The 18620-nt window shown below is 38.0% G+C and overlaps 1 protein-coding gene across 1 annotated transcript in view; it reads right to left on the reverse strand.

The window, feature by feature from the left end:
• Positions 1-612: 612 nt before the first annotated feature.
• Positions 613-18620, reverse strand: part of LOC149311116 (transmembrane protein 200A-like) — an 88213-nt gene continuing 70205 nt past the window's right edge. Inside the window, exons 2-3 of the mRNA XM_089530391.1 lie at positions 18113-18236; positions 613-4353 (exon numbers count right to left, since the gene is read on the reverse strand). Coding sequence (XP_089386517.1) covers positions 2862-4337 — 1476 coding nt within the window. The 5' untranslated portion in view covers positions 4338-4353; positions 18113-18236 and the 3' untranslated portion in view covers positions 613-2861. The remainder of the gene's footprint in view (positions 4354-18112; positions 18237-18620) is intronic.

The following is an 18620-nucleotide window of genomic DNA, read 5'->3' on the forward strand; positions in this document are numbered from 1 at the left end:
TTGGGGCAGTTAAAAAACAAAATAAACCCCCCCCCAAACACCCCCACCCACCCAGAATCAATGAATGAATGTGATGTGTAAAATAAAAATAAAAATATAGTGCACTGTAATTCAAAAGAGTGTTTTCTGTGTTTCTGGGCCATCTGCTCACTGTGCAGAAGTGATTTTAAAAAGCAACAAAAATGTACTGACAGACTAAAGGAAATTGCAAAACAACAACAATAAAAACCCTCATGTACAATTATACTGTTAAAACCTCTCCAGAATGTAGGGTGATAGTTTTCTTCATTAGAGTAGAACATAGTGAAGACATGAAGCAGGGCTTTCTGGGCACACCCTACGTATTGCTTCATCAAAACAACATGGAAAAGTTACTTCTTTGGACTACAGCTCCAAATCAATAGCCATACCGGCTGGGAGATTCTTAGAGTTACTGTCCAAAAGGTACCACATTATGGAGAAAAATCCTAGAGCATATATCCCAGGGGGTCGATAAGGGAAACTTGCCTTCTTTCGTTGTAACAGCAGAATTATGAAATACCAGGAAAACAGGCATTTACTACACAGAGATATTATATACTTTTTGTTTTTTACTTAAAAAAATAGCAAACGTATTAAGAACACTGACCAGAAAGTTATTAAAAGCTTCATAGCAAAATATTTAGCCAACTCTGTTACAATATATAGACTTGAGATTCTAACATGTTAACACTTATGCCTCAATTCACTGGGCAAGTAATGCTTTTGTCACAGAAACATCACATTGTTAGAGTATGGAGCTGGACAATAATAGAAAATTTCTGTCTTTTGTCTTTTCAGTCAACTGAAGTACAACATTTTGACATAACTGTTTTGGGAGAAACTATTTTAATAATTCCTGAGTTATTTAGACTAAGTGAAAATATGAAACATCTGCTAAGATGACCGATTAACATTGTCATGCTGTTGGCCAAACCACGTGAGTAGACTGGACCACAACAGACCAGTCAGCAAGATTAAGATTGAATTCCCTCAGTGCAATATAGGGAATTTTTTACATTCACATCACTAACTCATTTAGCAATAAGAATCAGCATCAATGGTGATCCAGCTGGAGAAGATAAAACGCTTCCCAGAAAAATGACCATCTTTGTGGCAATTTCCAATAAAATTTACCATGGCACTGAGTGACATTATAGTTCTAACTCTAGTTCCCATATTCTATAAGAATGGATCATAAACATGAAGGAAATGTGCTCACCCCACCCAGTATATCCCTGCTTCTGTTGGTCTCATGTGGAGATTGGCTTACTGAAGCAAAGAGCCTCCTTTAGACATGTAGCTGATCTGCATGAATCAGAACAGTTATTTTCCAGAATTCGGAATTATATGCAGAGCATTCATAGATAGAAGAGGCTCTCCTTATCAGAAACTGCTTTCCACATGAGCAGGAATGGAAATGAAGACAGGGGGAAGGGGAATAGCACACTTCAACATTTCATGAGTTTATTATCTTTGCTTATAGGACACTTAAACAGGGCAGTTGAACATATGGTCAACAGAAGTTTCATATTTCATGTTGTCATGATTTATGAACTGCAACATTTGCATTTCGATTCACACCATATCCAGAAAAAAGTTAAGCTGTTCCAAGGAACATCTGTTCTCCACATATCAGTTATTTGGGCCTCAACAGCTTCCATCACCCCATCCAAACTGGTGAGTGGGCAGGAATGGGAACTGTAGTCCAACAACATCTGGGAATCCAAGACTGAGAATCACTGTCCTGGATGTCTAGCTTAATGTATTCCCTTGTCGTTGTGTTATTATGATGTATCAGCTTTTAGACATGACAGTGATGTCAGGTTTATAATAGCAAGTTGAAATGATTATTAATTTGCACTTTTTTCTTGCTCCCAAATTCTATCTAATATGGTAACAGTTTTACTAAATATTATTCAGTTTATTTCTAAATTACCATTATATGCAAAAGAAATGGGCACACCCTACTGAAAATATCCTTTAAGCAAGCCTGGGGGAAATAACTGGGAGATGTCACTGCATGAGTATGTGAATAATTCCTGGGAACTGTGTCCGTTACCTACTTTACAACCTGAGCTTAAAGAGCCATGCAGCTCTTTCCACATGTCCAAGATAGACCTGGACTTCTGTTGGTCAAAGAGCAACCCCCAGGCCACATGGAAATTTTCTTTTCAAACTAATAAGAAGTTTGAGAGCAGATATTTTTTTAAAAAAATAGAAGGGTGGATCTTCCTTTCAAAAAGAAAAACAGCCAAACAGCTGCTTCAACCTAGGGGCTAAATTTGGCTCTAGTACAAACTCTGCATTCATCTTTATCTTTAGTTAAATATTTAAATACACCAATGTTAAAATGTGGCCATTACTGATGGATTTGAATTTTGATCTTTATTCAGTCAGCTCTTTACTCTTAGCAATGAAAGACAGCATGCTTATATAGAAACAAAAGAGCAATGGCTGGTAAGCAATTGATGTGAGGCACCTAAATATGCCAAGCAATGATAATGCACAGTATTGCAGTTGTAAATTAAGAAGTCCATTCTCAATCCACCATCCTGTTCCCATCTAGCACAAACACCATCCAATCAGCATTCTGCCCATACAGTGTTTTGGTAAACAAGCTTCTTGACATTAAACAGTTGGCAAAGGTGAAAAATAACCATTGCTAACACAAATCAATTTTCATCTGATGGAAATATTTGGTGTTTTTAAAGAACAGACTTATATTGGAAACAAATCAAGAAACATAAACAAAGGACACCTGGCTAAAATTATGTCAAAATGATTTCATTTTGATTTAAAAAAAAATACTGGCAAATACATTGACTGTAGTCACCTAACTGTTAAAACCTTGTCTCAGAGGTCCCACGCTTTAGATTGTTACTCAAAAACTCATCATGTTCAAAGCTCAAATTATTATGAGATCTGGAAATCATAAGAAGCTTTTCTTTATTAGTAAAATCCTTTTTGACTGTGGCAGATGGCACAAGGAGCCTGTCCATTGGGTCTTCTTTGTTTTCTAGTTTCATATAACCTTTACTATTGCTACGGTCTAGTCTTGGCCAACTTGGATGTTTTCTTTGTTCAACTTGTACAGTGAGAGTAGAAGGGCCCCTATCTAAATCTAGGGATTTTGAATGTGCAGACAAAAGATGCAATGAGGTGTTAGACCCAAACTGTTTTCTGGCTGCACCAGGTGATAAAAGCTTTCCAGCAATGGGTCCTAGAGTCATAGATGATTTGAACTGATTGGATGTAGAATCTCCATATAAATTATTTCTTGGTATCAGTGCACCAGAAGGTTTGTAGCTGTCATTGGCATCAGTCAATGGGACAGCTAAAGAATCCATGGACAAATTTTTAGGCCTACCCCTAGTACTCACAGAATCTTCCGTGATGTTGTCTATACTTGGCTCATCAATAACACAGTTATTTAGTTTAATTACTGGTAATGTGAAAGCATTAATGGAGGATGAGACAATCGATTTTGTTTCACATTTTAGAGAGCCGCTACTTCTGTCATCCTTTGCTTTCCCAGAGTGAGGGTAAAGGCCAAAGACTGAACCAGAGCGCTCAGTCAGCAAAGGTGGAAAAATACTAGTGGAATGTTTGCTATCGTTTACAGATATGTCATCCTCTTCAACACTGCAATCCACTTGTAAGTTGCTTGCAAAGCCTGAGAAAGGTGCAATTGTATTTGCAGCCAGGCGCGATGCACAAGAACTTCCACTGTGCTTAGGTTCATTCTCTCCCACGAAGCCAGTGTAGGCACCATTCAGCTGCTTTTGTTCATTGATTCTCAGAGTATGTATGTCAATGACAGTGGAATAGATGTCTCTCATGTGTATGATCTTTGTCTCTTTGTCACGATTTTCATGGAGCATTGCATTTGCACAAATAAAGATAAAGATTCCAATGCCCATAGTGAAAGGCCCCAACATTTTCATCTTATCAGAATGTAAATGCTGTTCAAGGAAACGAATTATAATGCCATTTTCTTTTCCTATGCCTTGGGTCTCGTTGAGTGACAAGCTATCTTCAGATGCAAGAAGAAGATCCTTTTGGGGCCAATACCCAAGAATGGCCATACCAATCCCTAGGAATGAAATGAGCACTCCCAGAACAAGGAAGAATCCTGATGGGGAATACAGTCGAATTTTGCCACGGACCACAACAACATCTGCCCGGGGGCGACGCTTCACTGGTTTTTGCTCTTCAGCAGCTGGTGATGATGTCAGGTTCAGATGATGCTGGGATCTGGCAGAGTCCTGCCGCTTTAAGGCAGCCAGTCCTGTTATGACTCCCCCAGTTGCAATCATAATTTCTCACTTCAACCTAGATTTGAAAACAAGATAGAACAAATGTATAATAAACACATACTAAGAAACAGTCAGTATCTTATGTTTTTTAAAAATGTATCAGATTGTTAGTTCTAACTCAATTTGCCAAGGCAACACCTATGCACTATTTATGACTAACCATTGGATTTATGCCTATATTTATAGGCTGTCTCTTATTTAATCATTTATTTATTTAATATATTTATAAACATCTTAACCTACCAAGGTATCCAAATCAGTGTTGAAAGACAACACATGAGTTAAAACACAATTAAATACATGTAAACTAAAAGCATTTCAGTGGCTGTTAATCTGCAAAAATCACATCTCTAAGAATGCTTATGTGAATACAAATCTGGTACTCAGTGTTCACAACATCTGTAAAATAGTGTGTGTGTGTGTGTGTGTGTGTGTGTGTGTGTGTGTGTGTGTGTGATTTCATGTTATTACAAAATGTCTTCCAGGCTGCAAATTTCTAATGTGGTAAACAAGCTGCTGGAATGTTACGGAAGACAAAAGTAAGGCATCTGATCTAGAAAGAAAAAGAACCAAAAACTGTGCATCTTTTGAATTTGTATCCTTTGATCAGCATCCTTTGATGCTACAATTCTTCCAAAGAATTGTGAAGCCAGTCCTTTCTTAATTGCTTGCCAGGCTATAAGGACTGAGCAACAGAATACAGAAGTCCTGGTACACAGCAAGACACATCACAGACACTGCATCACACAAGGATCTCCTCTGCCTAACAGATGGTTAGAACTGTTAAGTCACCTAACGTGAAGTAGGAAAGGGGCACCTAGATTCAATAACTGCAACTCCAACCACACCTCCAACCACACCACACTCCAAAATGATTTATGCATATGTACCAGGTGCTAGATGTGGGTTGTCATTCCCTCAACTGGTACTGCCCTTCTGCAATTTATGTTTCTGCAGAAAGACTGTTTTATTTTAGCTAGAAAGGCATGTATAACCATTATCTTCTGATCTATAACAGCTCATGCCAGGGCTCTTTGACCTACCCATCATTTTATTAATGAGTTATATCTCTGTCTCTGTGTTGGGGGGATCAGTCTAATAATTTGCTGAAACAATTTACAGCTATCAGTCCTATCAGATATTGGATTACGGTATGTCTGTTTTTTTTAAAGAAATGTCAGAAAACTCCTCTGTGAAGTGCCTATTCCCCTATTTCCTGTGGCATTTTCAGTAACTACTTATAACTTTATTTTGATTTAAAAACTGACTAACAATGGAAGCAAATATATTTATATCAGCTTGTCATTTCTCTGCTTTTATCCTGCAGAGGGTTTTTTTTCTTTTTTTTGTGAGGCAAGAAAATGATAAACACAGCTTTTTTCTACATCAATGAAGTGGATCTTTGTAGGTAATAACAATCATCTTTAGATCAAAAATCTGAAGGACACAAAACAAGTGGAAACTGAGACCTGAGTCTGCAGCCCTCATCCAACTTTGGGGAAAGACATCACCACCTGGGCATATATAGGTTCAGGATGACAAGTTGGATCCACATCTGTTACTCTAATGGACTCTTGCTTCATGCACACTGCACTTGCTGGATCTGGACATTTGACTGTCAGGTATCCAATTTGTAAGGCATTATCAGAAAAGTGTCCCAGGGTGATAGTGGATTCTTCCTATTGTAGTACTATGTTTATTATACATGCACAACCACCAGCATGAAAGCAAATCACAGAAACAAGCAAACCCAAGTTAAATGTGTGCCTATAGGTCACCTCTAGTCTCCGAGACAATATGCCCCCGGGTATCAGTTACTGGAGACAGAAGACAGGCTGGCCACTGTGTGAACAGAATATTGGACTATGTAATTCCTTAGTCTCATCCAGAATAGCTGTTCTTATGTTTTTAAATCAGTCTAAAGGAAGAAGAATCAACATTTCTGAGTGGGTCTAAAAGCTATTTTAAAACTAAACAAGAAAATGAAGACTGCATAAAAATGCAGGTTATTCAGAAGCACAGCTTTGTGGAAAGGGAGGGCTTCTTCCTGGTTTCGGCAAAGAGCAGCAAAAAAGACTTCCCTCTCATTTCTGGCAAAGGTCCTATACATCCTAATTAAAAACAAAAGAAAACCTGTTAACAGGCCAAAAAATGAAAGAGAAAGGGCACTCGTGTTTGGGTTCCTGGTTAATATAACATCTCTAGGCCATTCATACTTTTCCTGCAGGACCTTTAGTTCTCTCGTAAGGGTGCTGTGAGGAAGCTGTCCCAGCTGAAAACTGCTTCTGTATTTACTGATCAGGCAGTTACTATGATTATATAAAAAAGTGAACACTGGCATCCTTTTGCTGAGTTATGATGGTATAAATCCAATCTAGGTTGCATCTGCACTGCAGAAATAATCCAGTTTGACACCACTTTAACTGCCATGGTGTGATGGTACACAGTGGCATCATTAGGGGTGTGCAGGGTGTGTGGATCGTATTCGGTGACACCCCACAAGGGGGTGGGTGATGCCTGGCGAGCACCCCTCCTCCCTGATGCGTGCCACAGTACTGTCAGGGAGGCAGAGTGCCTGGTGTCCCCTCTGTCCCTGCACTGTGCTCCTATACTTGCAAGTAAAGCCATGCAGTACGGGAGGGAGAGGCACGGGTAGTTGGGCGAGAGCCCTGGTGGCCCCACCCCAAAGCCCCCCACCCCTGCATTGGGTGACATCCAAGTGTGGGATGCCACTGACATTATGGAATTTTGATTTTTGTCGTTTTATTTCCCTTTTGAGTCTTTCTCCTATGTCAAACTACATCCAATTCAGAGCCTACTCCAACTTTCATTTTAATTTGTTATAGTTTTGAATTGCCTTTTTAAAAAATAAAGATTTTTAAATTTTATTTTATTTTTTTATTATTATTATCTCCCTCCTCCTATATGTAAATACAGGTTTTAAAGAACAGGGCTGTGGCAGCAGTATGATATTTACTTTTATCTAACAGTAATATTTATTATTATTATTATTATTATTTATTTTCACAGATACAAAGTGGCAATGAGAAACAGTTTGACATTAGCAAATGAAGTAAATGGGCAAATTGTACCATTCTTAATGGGGTCTTCATTCTATACAAACACTTGTCTCACAAAAAAAAGCCTCCAATTAATGTAAGAAATTAATTAAATGTCCATGTAGAGGCATTGCTTGAGCTTCTAATCAATCTGTCCTAACCAAAATAAAAAATAAAAAAACAAAAAAACAAAACCTGTTTGCTGACAACTAATTAAAATCTTAAGAGATACTGAATTTGCACAACCTTTCAAGTTCAAAGAACATTTATACTGAAAAAATTCCCACTGATCTGTAATAAATATGATACCAAATACATCTATGTTTGTTTCTAATCTTGCTAAGTAGTCAGAAGAAAAATCAGCATCCTGCTTGGCACAATAGATATGGAGTTAGCTTCCATCACCAGTAGCATTTCTGAAGCAAATTCTAATGCAGGGAACTCATTATTGGAAAGGGAAAGGCGAATGTTAACCATTTTGTCTTCTTGCACTTTTGTGCCAGGTGCTACACATCACCAGAGTAGGTTGGATGCAGTGTTCCAAGGTCAGGGTTGGGGAAAGTGCAGCCTGTGGGTAGCATGCAGCTCCCGGGGCTGTTCCCAGAGACCCCCCATCCTCAATGTTTGGTTCACATTATAGACTAGACCCTATTTTTCATTATATGTTTTGCCAAACTCAAGCCCTGAAGTGGGCTAATAGAAAATATTAATTAAAGTCAGTATGCAAAATGGGATCTTCTTGCAACTTTGAGACTAACTGAAAGAAAGAAGCTAGTAGCATGAGCATTTGTTGATTTTAATCTACTTCCTCCATGCATCTGAGGAAATTTACCCAATCTGCGAAAGCTCATGCTACTAGCTTCTTTCTTTCAGTTAGTCTCAAAGGTACTACAAGATCCCTTTGCATACTGATTTTCCAGACTAACATGGCTATGCCTTTGAATGTTAATGAAAGAAATTGGATACTGGGTGATGCATAGTGCAATAATGGTTTTAAAAAGGTTTATTCATGACTTTAAAATAGTTGATAATTCATTCTGTGGGTCTAGCTAGCATACCTATAAATTATGAAGAACCCAGTAATGTAGAAACAGAAAAACCAGACAGCTGGCTAGGTGCAATTTGGCCTTACAATTGCCTGAGTCATGCATGATGGCAGATACCCAGACTTGCAGAACTCAGAATTCCATCTTATTGGGGTCTGCACCAGGTGACACCCTAAAGGTGTGTGTGACACCACTGCTCCTCAAATACTTGCTTTTTGGCATTTGTCTGTGTCCCTTTAAAATGCTATAAAGATTCAGTAGGAGGAAGTAAGATTCAGTAGGAGGAAAAAGGTGAGGCCTCAGGATTTTTAAAAAATTAAATTTCAAAATTCAAAAATTTAAAATTTAAATTTTTCATTTTTAAAAATATATATATTTAAAAACATTGTGTTTTACCATGTTTTCACTTTAATCACATAAAACTATGTATATGTAAATATTTTTAGACTGTGCATGTAATGCTGCAATTTAAATGTGTAATTCTAATTTTGCTAGTTGTTTATATCACAACTGTTAGCTTTGTATAATAAGAATGTATTTTAACTATGTGTAACTTTATATATGTGCTGTTCTCCCACCTCAATCCATAGGGAGAGGCAGAATATATAAATAAAAATTATTATTATTATTATTATTATTATTATTATTATTATTATTATATTCAGTGATATAGGAATTATGATTTATGAGTAATATTAGTACAAAGAATATTACTAAGGATTCTGTATGGTGTGGTATGGGAGGATTAATGGGGATGTGTGACACTATCAGTTACCGCCCTGGATGACACCTATCCTAGTGACGCCACTGGCGCTAGACAATATAAAGCCATTATAATTTTCTAATCTCTGCATTGTTTTACAATCTCTCTCATGTATGGAGAGTGTTGTATTGTACTCAGTACTGTAAGTAGCATGTTCCTCGTGAGAACAAAATAACATAAGTGTTGCTAACTCAAAAGTTAATATGTCTATAAATAACAAGGTGCCTAGACAATGAGTATCTCTATATTATGTAATGTGTGTCTTGCTTGTCTTCAAGTCATTTCCAACTTTTCGTGAACTTAAAATCTATCACAGGGTTTTCTTGGAAAGTTCCTTCAGAGGGTGTTTGCCATTGTCATCCTCTGAGGCTGATAGACTGAGACTTTTCCCAAGGTCACCCAGTGGATTTACATGGCCAAGCAGGGATTCAAACGTCGCTCACCAGAGCCACACTCCAAATATCAAACTGCTACACCATGCTGGCTCTCATATACTATGTAATAATCCTCCCCAGAGAGAGTGGATAATTCACTATGTACCTTTACACTGCCTGTCATCTAATGGTGAACTCGGGAATTTCATAGTGTTTTCTCAGGCAACGAATGCTCATGAGGTTGTTTTGGCAGTTCCTTCCTCTGAAATACGGCGTACAGCACCTGTTATTTGTGGGCAGTCTCCTAAAAAAGTACTAACCAAAGCTGACCCTGCTTAGCTTCCAGTATCATTATTATTTATTATTTATTAAGATCTGAGTTGAAAATCTTATTAAATAGCTTAAAAGATTACCAACCTACCTGCTTATATTCTCATCTTAAATACCCTGAAGTCCAGTTCTTAAGGAGAGTGTTAATGTTAGGTTACCTCTTTTGGAAAATAACATTGTTCACTACCTGGAATCTCAGGTGACCAGAAGGTTGACTATTGGGAACTCCAGATAGATACACGGTAACTGACAAAATGGCAATCAATCCCTGAAATTAAGATTTAGGATGAGGGAATCTGCACTGCTTTCCAAACACCATCCAGGAGGAATGGGGGCACTTTTACCATGTTTTTCCTGTTTTAGGCCCCAAGAGGCTTTTTGTTTAAACAGGAAGTGATCTGGACACTGAGCTCTTAATCACTTACTTTTGGTATAAAAAAAGGGCCATCTTGGACTTAAAATAGTCTAGGGATCATGTAAAACATGGCAAAATTGGCCCCAATGCTCCATACAATCAATGGTGGACTTGTTAGTGCAATTTTAAAGGGTGTTGGGTGGCAGAGGGGAGTGCTCCTCCCTGGAAGGCTCAATGGGGTCTCTAAATCCCAACAAATGGCCTCAATACTGTTCAAACTCTTCTTCCTGTGCCTCCATGACTGGGCTAGATTAGTTAAATTCTGTTGGTATTAGGGTATTTCAGTTCTCTCTTTCTTAGTTACACTGCTTCAACTAGAGTCTACTTTTAAGCATTAGCATCAAGTGGTGGTAGTTACCCTTAAGAATCAAGCAGGAGTTATATACAGCAAAGAATATTATATAAACAAGCTTTAAAACAACAACTTTCTACTCTAACTCTGTACAGAGCCATTTCCTGATAGCTGTTCCATTAATCTGTGTCTTCCTATTGTGACTTCTCTCTTATGGCATGCCCTAACCCTCCTACATGGTTCCACATACACAGGTTGGGAGGGGGGACAGATGTAGGAGGAGGAAGAATCACCAAAAATGGTCTTCTACCTCATTCCAGCACCATAATACCTTTCCTAAATCAGAAGCATTCCAGAGATTGAAGGACCCCTTCTATCTACAGGAGGCAGAGTTGGGATCCAACTGATGATGTTCATGTACTGTATATACTCATGTATAAGTCTAGGAACCTCAGGAAGAACACTACCATCCCCACATCACTGTAGGCATATCTGTGCTTAAGTCCGTCCAGCAGTTCACCTACCTGGGAAGCATCATCTCCTCAGATGCGAAGATTGATAAAGAGATAGATCACAGACTGGCAAAGGCATATAGTGCATTCGGAAGGCTTCACAAAAGAGTCTGGAGTAACAAACACTTGAGGCAAAGCACAAAAATCAGTGTGTATAGAGCCATTGTACTGTCTATTCTCCTCTATGGGTCTGAAACATGGGTCACCTATCGCCAACACCTATGACTCCTTGAACGCTTTCATCAGCGCTGTTTACGCACAATTCTAAATATACACTGGACTGACTATGTGACCAATGTTGCTGTCCTCGAGCAAGCAGGGATCACCAGCATTGAGGCCATGCTATTGAGGACGCATCTGCGCTGGGCAGGACACGTTTCTAGGATGAAGGACCATCGCCTCCCCAAAATAGTATTCTACGGTGAACTCGCCACGGGTCAGCGTAAGAGGGGCGCCCCAAAGAAGAGATACAAGGACTCCCTGAAACAACATCTCAGGCTTGGCCAAATTGATCACCAACAATGGTCTGCCCTTGCCTTGCATCAGGAGGCATGGAGACGCACTATCCACAATGCTGCAGCCTTTTTCGAAAGCTCACGGCGAACGAGCCTCGAAGAGAAACGACAACGCAGAAAGAACCACAACCTGGAAACATCACCAAAGGAGACTTTCCGCTGTGCATTCTGCAACTGAACCTGTTTGTCCCGGATTGGCCTTTTTAGTCACCAACGCGCTTGTACAAAGCGCAGGATGTGTCCTTCCTGAATCTTCGTTGGCGAAGCAAAGCCAGAGATAAGTCTAGAAATTTAAGTCAAAAAATTGACCCAAACAACCTGAGTTGATTTATTCATGGGTCAATGTAAGTACTGTATCTTAACTCTTATTTAAAAGAAGGAACCATTCCCTGGTGAAAAGCAAGAGTACAATCTGTCCTGGAAGCACTGCTCTCTCATCCATCCAGTGTTAAGAGTAAGCACAGGAATTATGCCTGCTGGAATTTTTAAGTTCTTTGACCTTGTTTTACTTTGCGTCATCCTTTAGATCTTTTGCTATATGCCCTATGTTTTACCCTCAACTTATCTATGGTTCATTGCAAAATCCATAATTTTGGCCCCAAAACTTGCCCTCAACTTATACATGAGGTTGACTTATAGCTGATTATATACAGTATACATGGCAGAGTGGGTATTCAAATCCTGGTCTCCAGAATCATAGTTTAGCACACAAACCACTACACCCACTGGTTCTCACATAGATTATACAACTGTATTAGCCAGTCTGAACAATCATACTATTGTGTCACAGTTCTATAGGACTACTTGCATCTATACACATTTCCCCTAAATTAATGGAGTGTATTTCTGTACATGGCCACATAGGACACTTTGGAACCTAAAAATCAAGAAGTACCTCTCCTGCCCTACAACAGTTAATGTAAGGGTCCTGTGTAACCCTCATTAAAATGTATTCTTGTTCAAGGTTTTAATGGGAGGCTACACAAAAGTTACTGTTGAATTGTGCCGACAGATTTGTCTCCAAATCTGTCAAATGAGTCAAAATGTCCATCTCTTCCTCTATCACCCTTACGTGGTTTGTGAAATCCAGTATCTCCTGCTGAACAGATACAGTATAGAGTCAGGCCTCCATATCTACAATTTTTTTTATCCACAGATGCAAGCATCCACAGTTCAAAATATTTCAATTTCCTGTATCAAATCATAAATAATCAATTCCCTTTCTCTATTGTGTAGTGGTGGTAAATGTCTTTAATTTCCGCCCTTTTTTTTGAATCCTTTTATTTTTAAGAGGCAACTGTGCAAGTGTTGCAAAGAAGAATCCAGTATTTAACCCTTTACCTATAGCAAGGACCAGAGCCAGTTCAGGAACTGAAAATCATTTAAAAGTGAACATTTGGCAATTCAAATGGCAGACGCCAAAAGGCAGATGCTTTCTGAAAAGAAGAGGTAAGAAGAAATTTTCTAATTAAAAAGACAACTGGAAGAAGAAGCCAAAATGCCTTTATCACAGTGGCACTGCAACTACATTTTAAAGAGAGGCTGGAACATCTCATTTGGATCACAGCACCCACAATCCCCAAATCAGCACAGACAGCTAGGGGATTCTGCATATTGTAGTCCACAAAAAGCAAAATTTTCAAAGTCTACATCTAATTTAGACACAGTATGAAAGACTGGAGTGCAATGATGATGTCTACATTCTCTGAAAAAACTAAAAAAAAACAACTGATCTGGTTGAAAATGAGTAATGTAGACAACATAGCTTGGGCCCGAGTTACTTGAGGGACCGCATCTCCCCATATAATCCACCCTGCACACACAGAACAACTGGGAAGAACTTGCTGGAAATTCCACCTTCTAAATATGTTACTACATCCCAGTACTACATTCTCAGTAGCGTTCCCACAAATCTGGAACAGTCTTCCCGAGGAGCTCCGCCTTATCATCCCCCTGGAAACATTTAAAAAGAGGCTTAAAACCTTCCTCTTCTGTCAAGTCTTCCCTCTGGGAAATGAAGTTGTGTATTTTGATTCCATCAACTCTCTGCCTCACCCTATTGAATGACTGTTTTAGATTTGTATAGTGTATATTGTGTTACTGGTTTTATCTATTTTATGATGTGTTTGTAACTGGTTTTAATTCTGTGTAAACCGCTTTGATCTTTTGGAAAAGCGGTATATAAATAAAATTTATTATTATTATTATTATTATTATTATTATTATTATTATTATTATTATTAACTGTAGACAAAAATCTAAATACAATCATTTAGAACTGTAGAGGGATTTTAGCCATAAAACATCAGGAGTCAAATAATGGTGAGGGACTGAACTGGTAGATTCCACTAAAGTTATGCTTACATGTTTTATACTGAAAGACACTGAAATATAAAAATAGAAACATTCCAATCTGCAAAAGAGGAAGAGGGAATAAAAAGACCTCCATTTAAATGGTCTCACAGTCTTTAAATAAATTCCTTAGCTAAGGAAACTTTTATAAAAAGTTTATGAAAGTCAGTAAGACATATTTTTGACATTCATAAATACAAAATGCAATCCTCTTTGTCTTGTACACACACTAGAAAAAAATACATCAACACAGAGAAAAATACACTAACCCACACGCTAAAGAAAGAATATTTGTGTACTCATAAAAAAGACTGGTTTCGATGAAGTAGAGAGTATGTTGTTCCTCATCTCATGTATCTCCAGAAACAGCTATTCCTGACTTGAGCAAGTACCGCAGATGCTTAGCAACAAGAAAGTACCAACACTGAGCCTACAGACCTCTCAGTAGAAGTGTTGGTGCGCATGTTGCCATGACAGCGGTCGCATAAGAACAAGCACACTGCTGCAGGGCCAGCCTCGCAGCAGGTGCACAGAACCAACACTTGGTTTATCTGTTGCATATTTACTGCAAGACTAAAAACAGAATTAAAATAAAGGCTGCCACAGATATGACTAGCACTACATGTATTCAGGCACTTCCCCTATTACAGTGCATCACAGTAAAGTGATGTTGCACAATGTGTAGGTGAGAAGTGTGTTCCCAAACCATCAGGATATGTAAGAGGGACATGCCTTAAAGGCACATAGGGACTGCAAAGAAGGCCTTAGGGGCAATGTTACAACTGATGCCACTGAAATTAGAAGCCCTGTGTTTTTTTCTCCTCCACTAAAGGCTAGAAATACAGAAAAGTATGGCATCACCAAACGGAGGTCTTCTCCACTTCTGTAAGCAACATGGTGGAGCTCAGCAAGGGAAATTTGGATCATACTTATTGTGTTGTAAGGGGGAAATAGAAATAAATAGAAATAAAATTTATTATTATTGTTGTTATTATTATTATTATTATTATTATTATTCAGCTGGAGGTACACACCTCTTCTGTTGTTTAGTCACACTATTAATCCTCATGCCTATTTTAAACAAAACCTTACTATGTATAAGGTTTGTTGAAAGTAATCTCTTACTCTTGCCTCTTTTTCTTTATCTCTGTTGCTTACCTCCCTTAGACTTTTCCTGGCTGAATGTCATTTCTAAGCTCTTTGTGATATGAACTTGTGTCCTGCTTTTATTACTTTCTAGGGTGCTTTTTGTGTTCTTTGTGGTATGGAAACAACAACAGTGTATGCCTTGTATGTTTGGCTTAGGGCTCTAAAGATTACCCATTTGCTTCATCAACATTCAAATCCTTGATGAAAAAAGAAAGTTGTGACATTGAACAGCCTAGTGAAAAAACAAGGAACAAGATTTTTTGCACTCTTTTCTGGAGAATTAATGTGCTCAAATATATTTGCTTTTTTACATAGAAAATGTTATTCTTGTGCAGAAAACTTATTTTCTACGCAAAAAGCAATATATATGCACATAAAATTGTATATTCTGTGCAAAATACTCTGTTTCTTGAACAAAATATTGTGCATGTCTATTTTTGTACAAATAAATTTTCCCACAAATAATTCCAACATCCAAATAGTGCCCCAAAATTGCATTGAAATTCTCATAATTTCATTCAGCAGAGAGAAAATATAGAAACCATTTGTTTTTACCTGGGAGTATGAAATAACCCAAGATTTGATTCCCTAGTTTGGAGGTACCTGTCTTTACCTAACAATTTCTGCTTTTATTATGAAAAGCATGCAAATATCTTTGTATAAAGTGAAGCTTCTAAATAAAATGAATAAATTATTGATCCAGTTCATTTGTGGGGATGGAGCCTTCATGTTCTGTCTTCTCCGGGAATTAATATGTAACTATGGAACCAAAGCTTCAAATTTGTGGTACATATTACAGTCTCCCCTCCATTTTTGTGGGGGATCTATTTCAGACCCCCCCCCCCCCATTGGCTTGAATGACTGCATGCTCCTGCATACGCACCATTTTAGCCAATGGAGCTCACCCATCAATGAATAACCGAGACCGCAAACTTCAAGTCCAAGAAAATGGAGGGGCAACTGTAATTGATAATGGAACTTTGCAATCACCAAAAGTATTCTGTGCAGATTATGCTTTGCTATGGCTGATGACCTCTTCGGCAAAATCCAAGAAATCAAGGGAGAATTTAAGTCAAGTGTGGGCATGTTCTATGACCAGCAGGGAAACATATTACATGACCAAGAAAAAATAGTCTAAGAAGAACTGTAAAAATATATTATTAAATACAGCAAATGGTTGATGACCGACATACTAAAAACAGGTATAGGGAACATGCTCCTATCCTCAGGTCTCGGTTATGAGCATACCAGAGGTAGTTTGTTGGCCACTGTGGGATGAGGATGCTGGACAGTAACTTTTTTGATCCCAGGGCTGTTTTTATAGGCATTATATTAACTACAATTTCTCAGCTAAACCCACTGTTTTATATCTGTGCTGAGAAACCAGTGCTGGTTTTGAGTTAACCTCAATGCAATGCCACTGTCCCCTTTGACACACATGATAGCAACATCTATTCAAAGCAACACAAACCACTAGTGGAAACTCCTCTGCCCCCAGCTACTCAGTACAAATAGGAACTGCATTTGTAGATCCAACAAATTGAACCATCACATCACCCTTGTTTTACACCCAGTGTGACATCACAAATCTCACTGCTGTACCAATAAGTTCTATAAGGAGCTGCTAGTCCTCAAAAACTACATATTGTATGCTTCCAGACAGGGAACTCCTATTAGAAGGCACTATAAAACTCTTCCATCCTCCTCCTTAATCTATTTTGTGTATTAAGATAAAAAAACAAACCCAAAAAATTGGAGAAGCAATGGAGAAGCATTGGAGTGCTACAAGTGAAAGACAATGTTGCACAGATAATACCTCCCCCTCATTCCATGAATAAGGCAGAATATGAAAAGGCATCGTCTGGAGGACTGGCTGTTAAAAACTTGGCTCTTTGTCCAGTGATGTTACCTGTGTGATCCTAACACACTTGTGGTCCACCTACTGCCCTTTAATATTAGATGTTTCTTAAGGAAGTATTAACCAACAAGATAAGGTCTCTTAAAGAGCAATTCTAAACACACTCCAGTAGTCCTTCAGGTACCATTATTTTTCCACTTTCAAATAGCTTTCCATAATAAACCCTGAATTCTGCCAGTGTTTGGCTTTCAAGTAGCTGTTTCAAGTAGCTCTCTTCTGAACTGCTCTGAAGATCAGAGTAGACATTAAAGGCAATATGTATTCCCTATGATTAACCCATTTTCTCTCTCAAATGGGATTTCTTTAGAGATACGAGTCTCAGAAATTAGAGCTGCTAATTAATCTTATGTTTACCTTTCAATGAATAACCACAAAACAAAGCATGCAAGATATGTAAGTGAAGAAAATCCTGTTCCCCAAAGTCTCAGCAAATGTTACCCAATTCCATATTTTGGAAGTATCAAGTCACTTATAATTAATTCTGTTTCACAAACTACAACATAACTAAGGTATATCCAGAACTTGGAAATAGTTAAAACTGATCATGTCATAGAGGATTCTGTGAGATGTAATCTAAAATGATAATTTTCAAAGTTCTGCTTATATTGCAATTTTAACCTGACAAGATATTACTTCACTCATTTTGCAGTGTAACAGAACTGTTTTAATTTCTTCTAGAATTACACGATGTGTGTGGTCTCACTACTTAAATGTGTTTTGTACCACAGCCAGAGGTTTGCAACAGACTGACGAAAAAAGCCCAAACCAACAGGTTTGTATAGGGAGATATGTTCTTTCAGACAACCTGGAGCTAAACTATATAGGATTTTATAGGCCTTGACAAGCTCTTAGTTACCAGTTCATTTATTTTTCAATAATGGGTAAGTAAATAAGTAACTAATTTACAATTTAATGTGAATTTCATAGTTAATATTTCACCTTTTCAATGTCAATAAAACTGAATTAGGTTTTTTAAAAACTTAGTAATGATTAACTACATACATTAACCCTTTTCAGTAACTTTTCTGTCTCTATTCTTGATATACCTACCTGCATACAGTAACTATTAAAACTGTTCCTTCAAACAAAGCTTTTCTTCAGTCATATCTGTAGCTTCCATCACTTTTCGTCACACATAAAATGCTGATTTAAAAAAACAACATCCAGCCACTATCTGTATATGAAAGAGAGATAAAAACAAAAGAACACCATGTCATAAAAAGTACATGCTCTGCTGTGGGTTGCCCTAAGCGCTTTAAATCACTTCTTTCTATTTTGGGACATAATCTTTGGTTTTTCAATCCAGATTTTCATATCCCAATCTGTCTGGGGTTTGCTCTTGGCTCTAAACCTCACAAGAAAGATTTGTTTAGAAATTATTGTGGTTATGGTGGAAACATTTCACAGGGTTACAAATCCCTTTTCATTAGTGATGTTTTTACACAGATAAACTAGAAAACATTTGCCCTCATCACAGGAGAAGTGTCTGCAAAGGGGTGGGAGGTGGGGAGATGCACCTGGACTTTTTTGGTTTTGTTTTCTTTTGCTAAGAGGGAAA

This window comes from Sceloporus occidentalis, unplaced genomic scaffold (assembly GCF_023333645.1).
Source record: "Sceloporus occidentalis isolate IW3139 unplaced genomic scaffold, rSceOcc1.0.p SCAF_6, whole genome shotgun sequence".
NCBI lineage: Eukaryota > Metazoa > Chordata > Lepidosauria > Squamata > Phrynosomatidae > Sceloporus > Sceloporus occidentalis.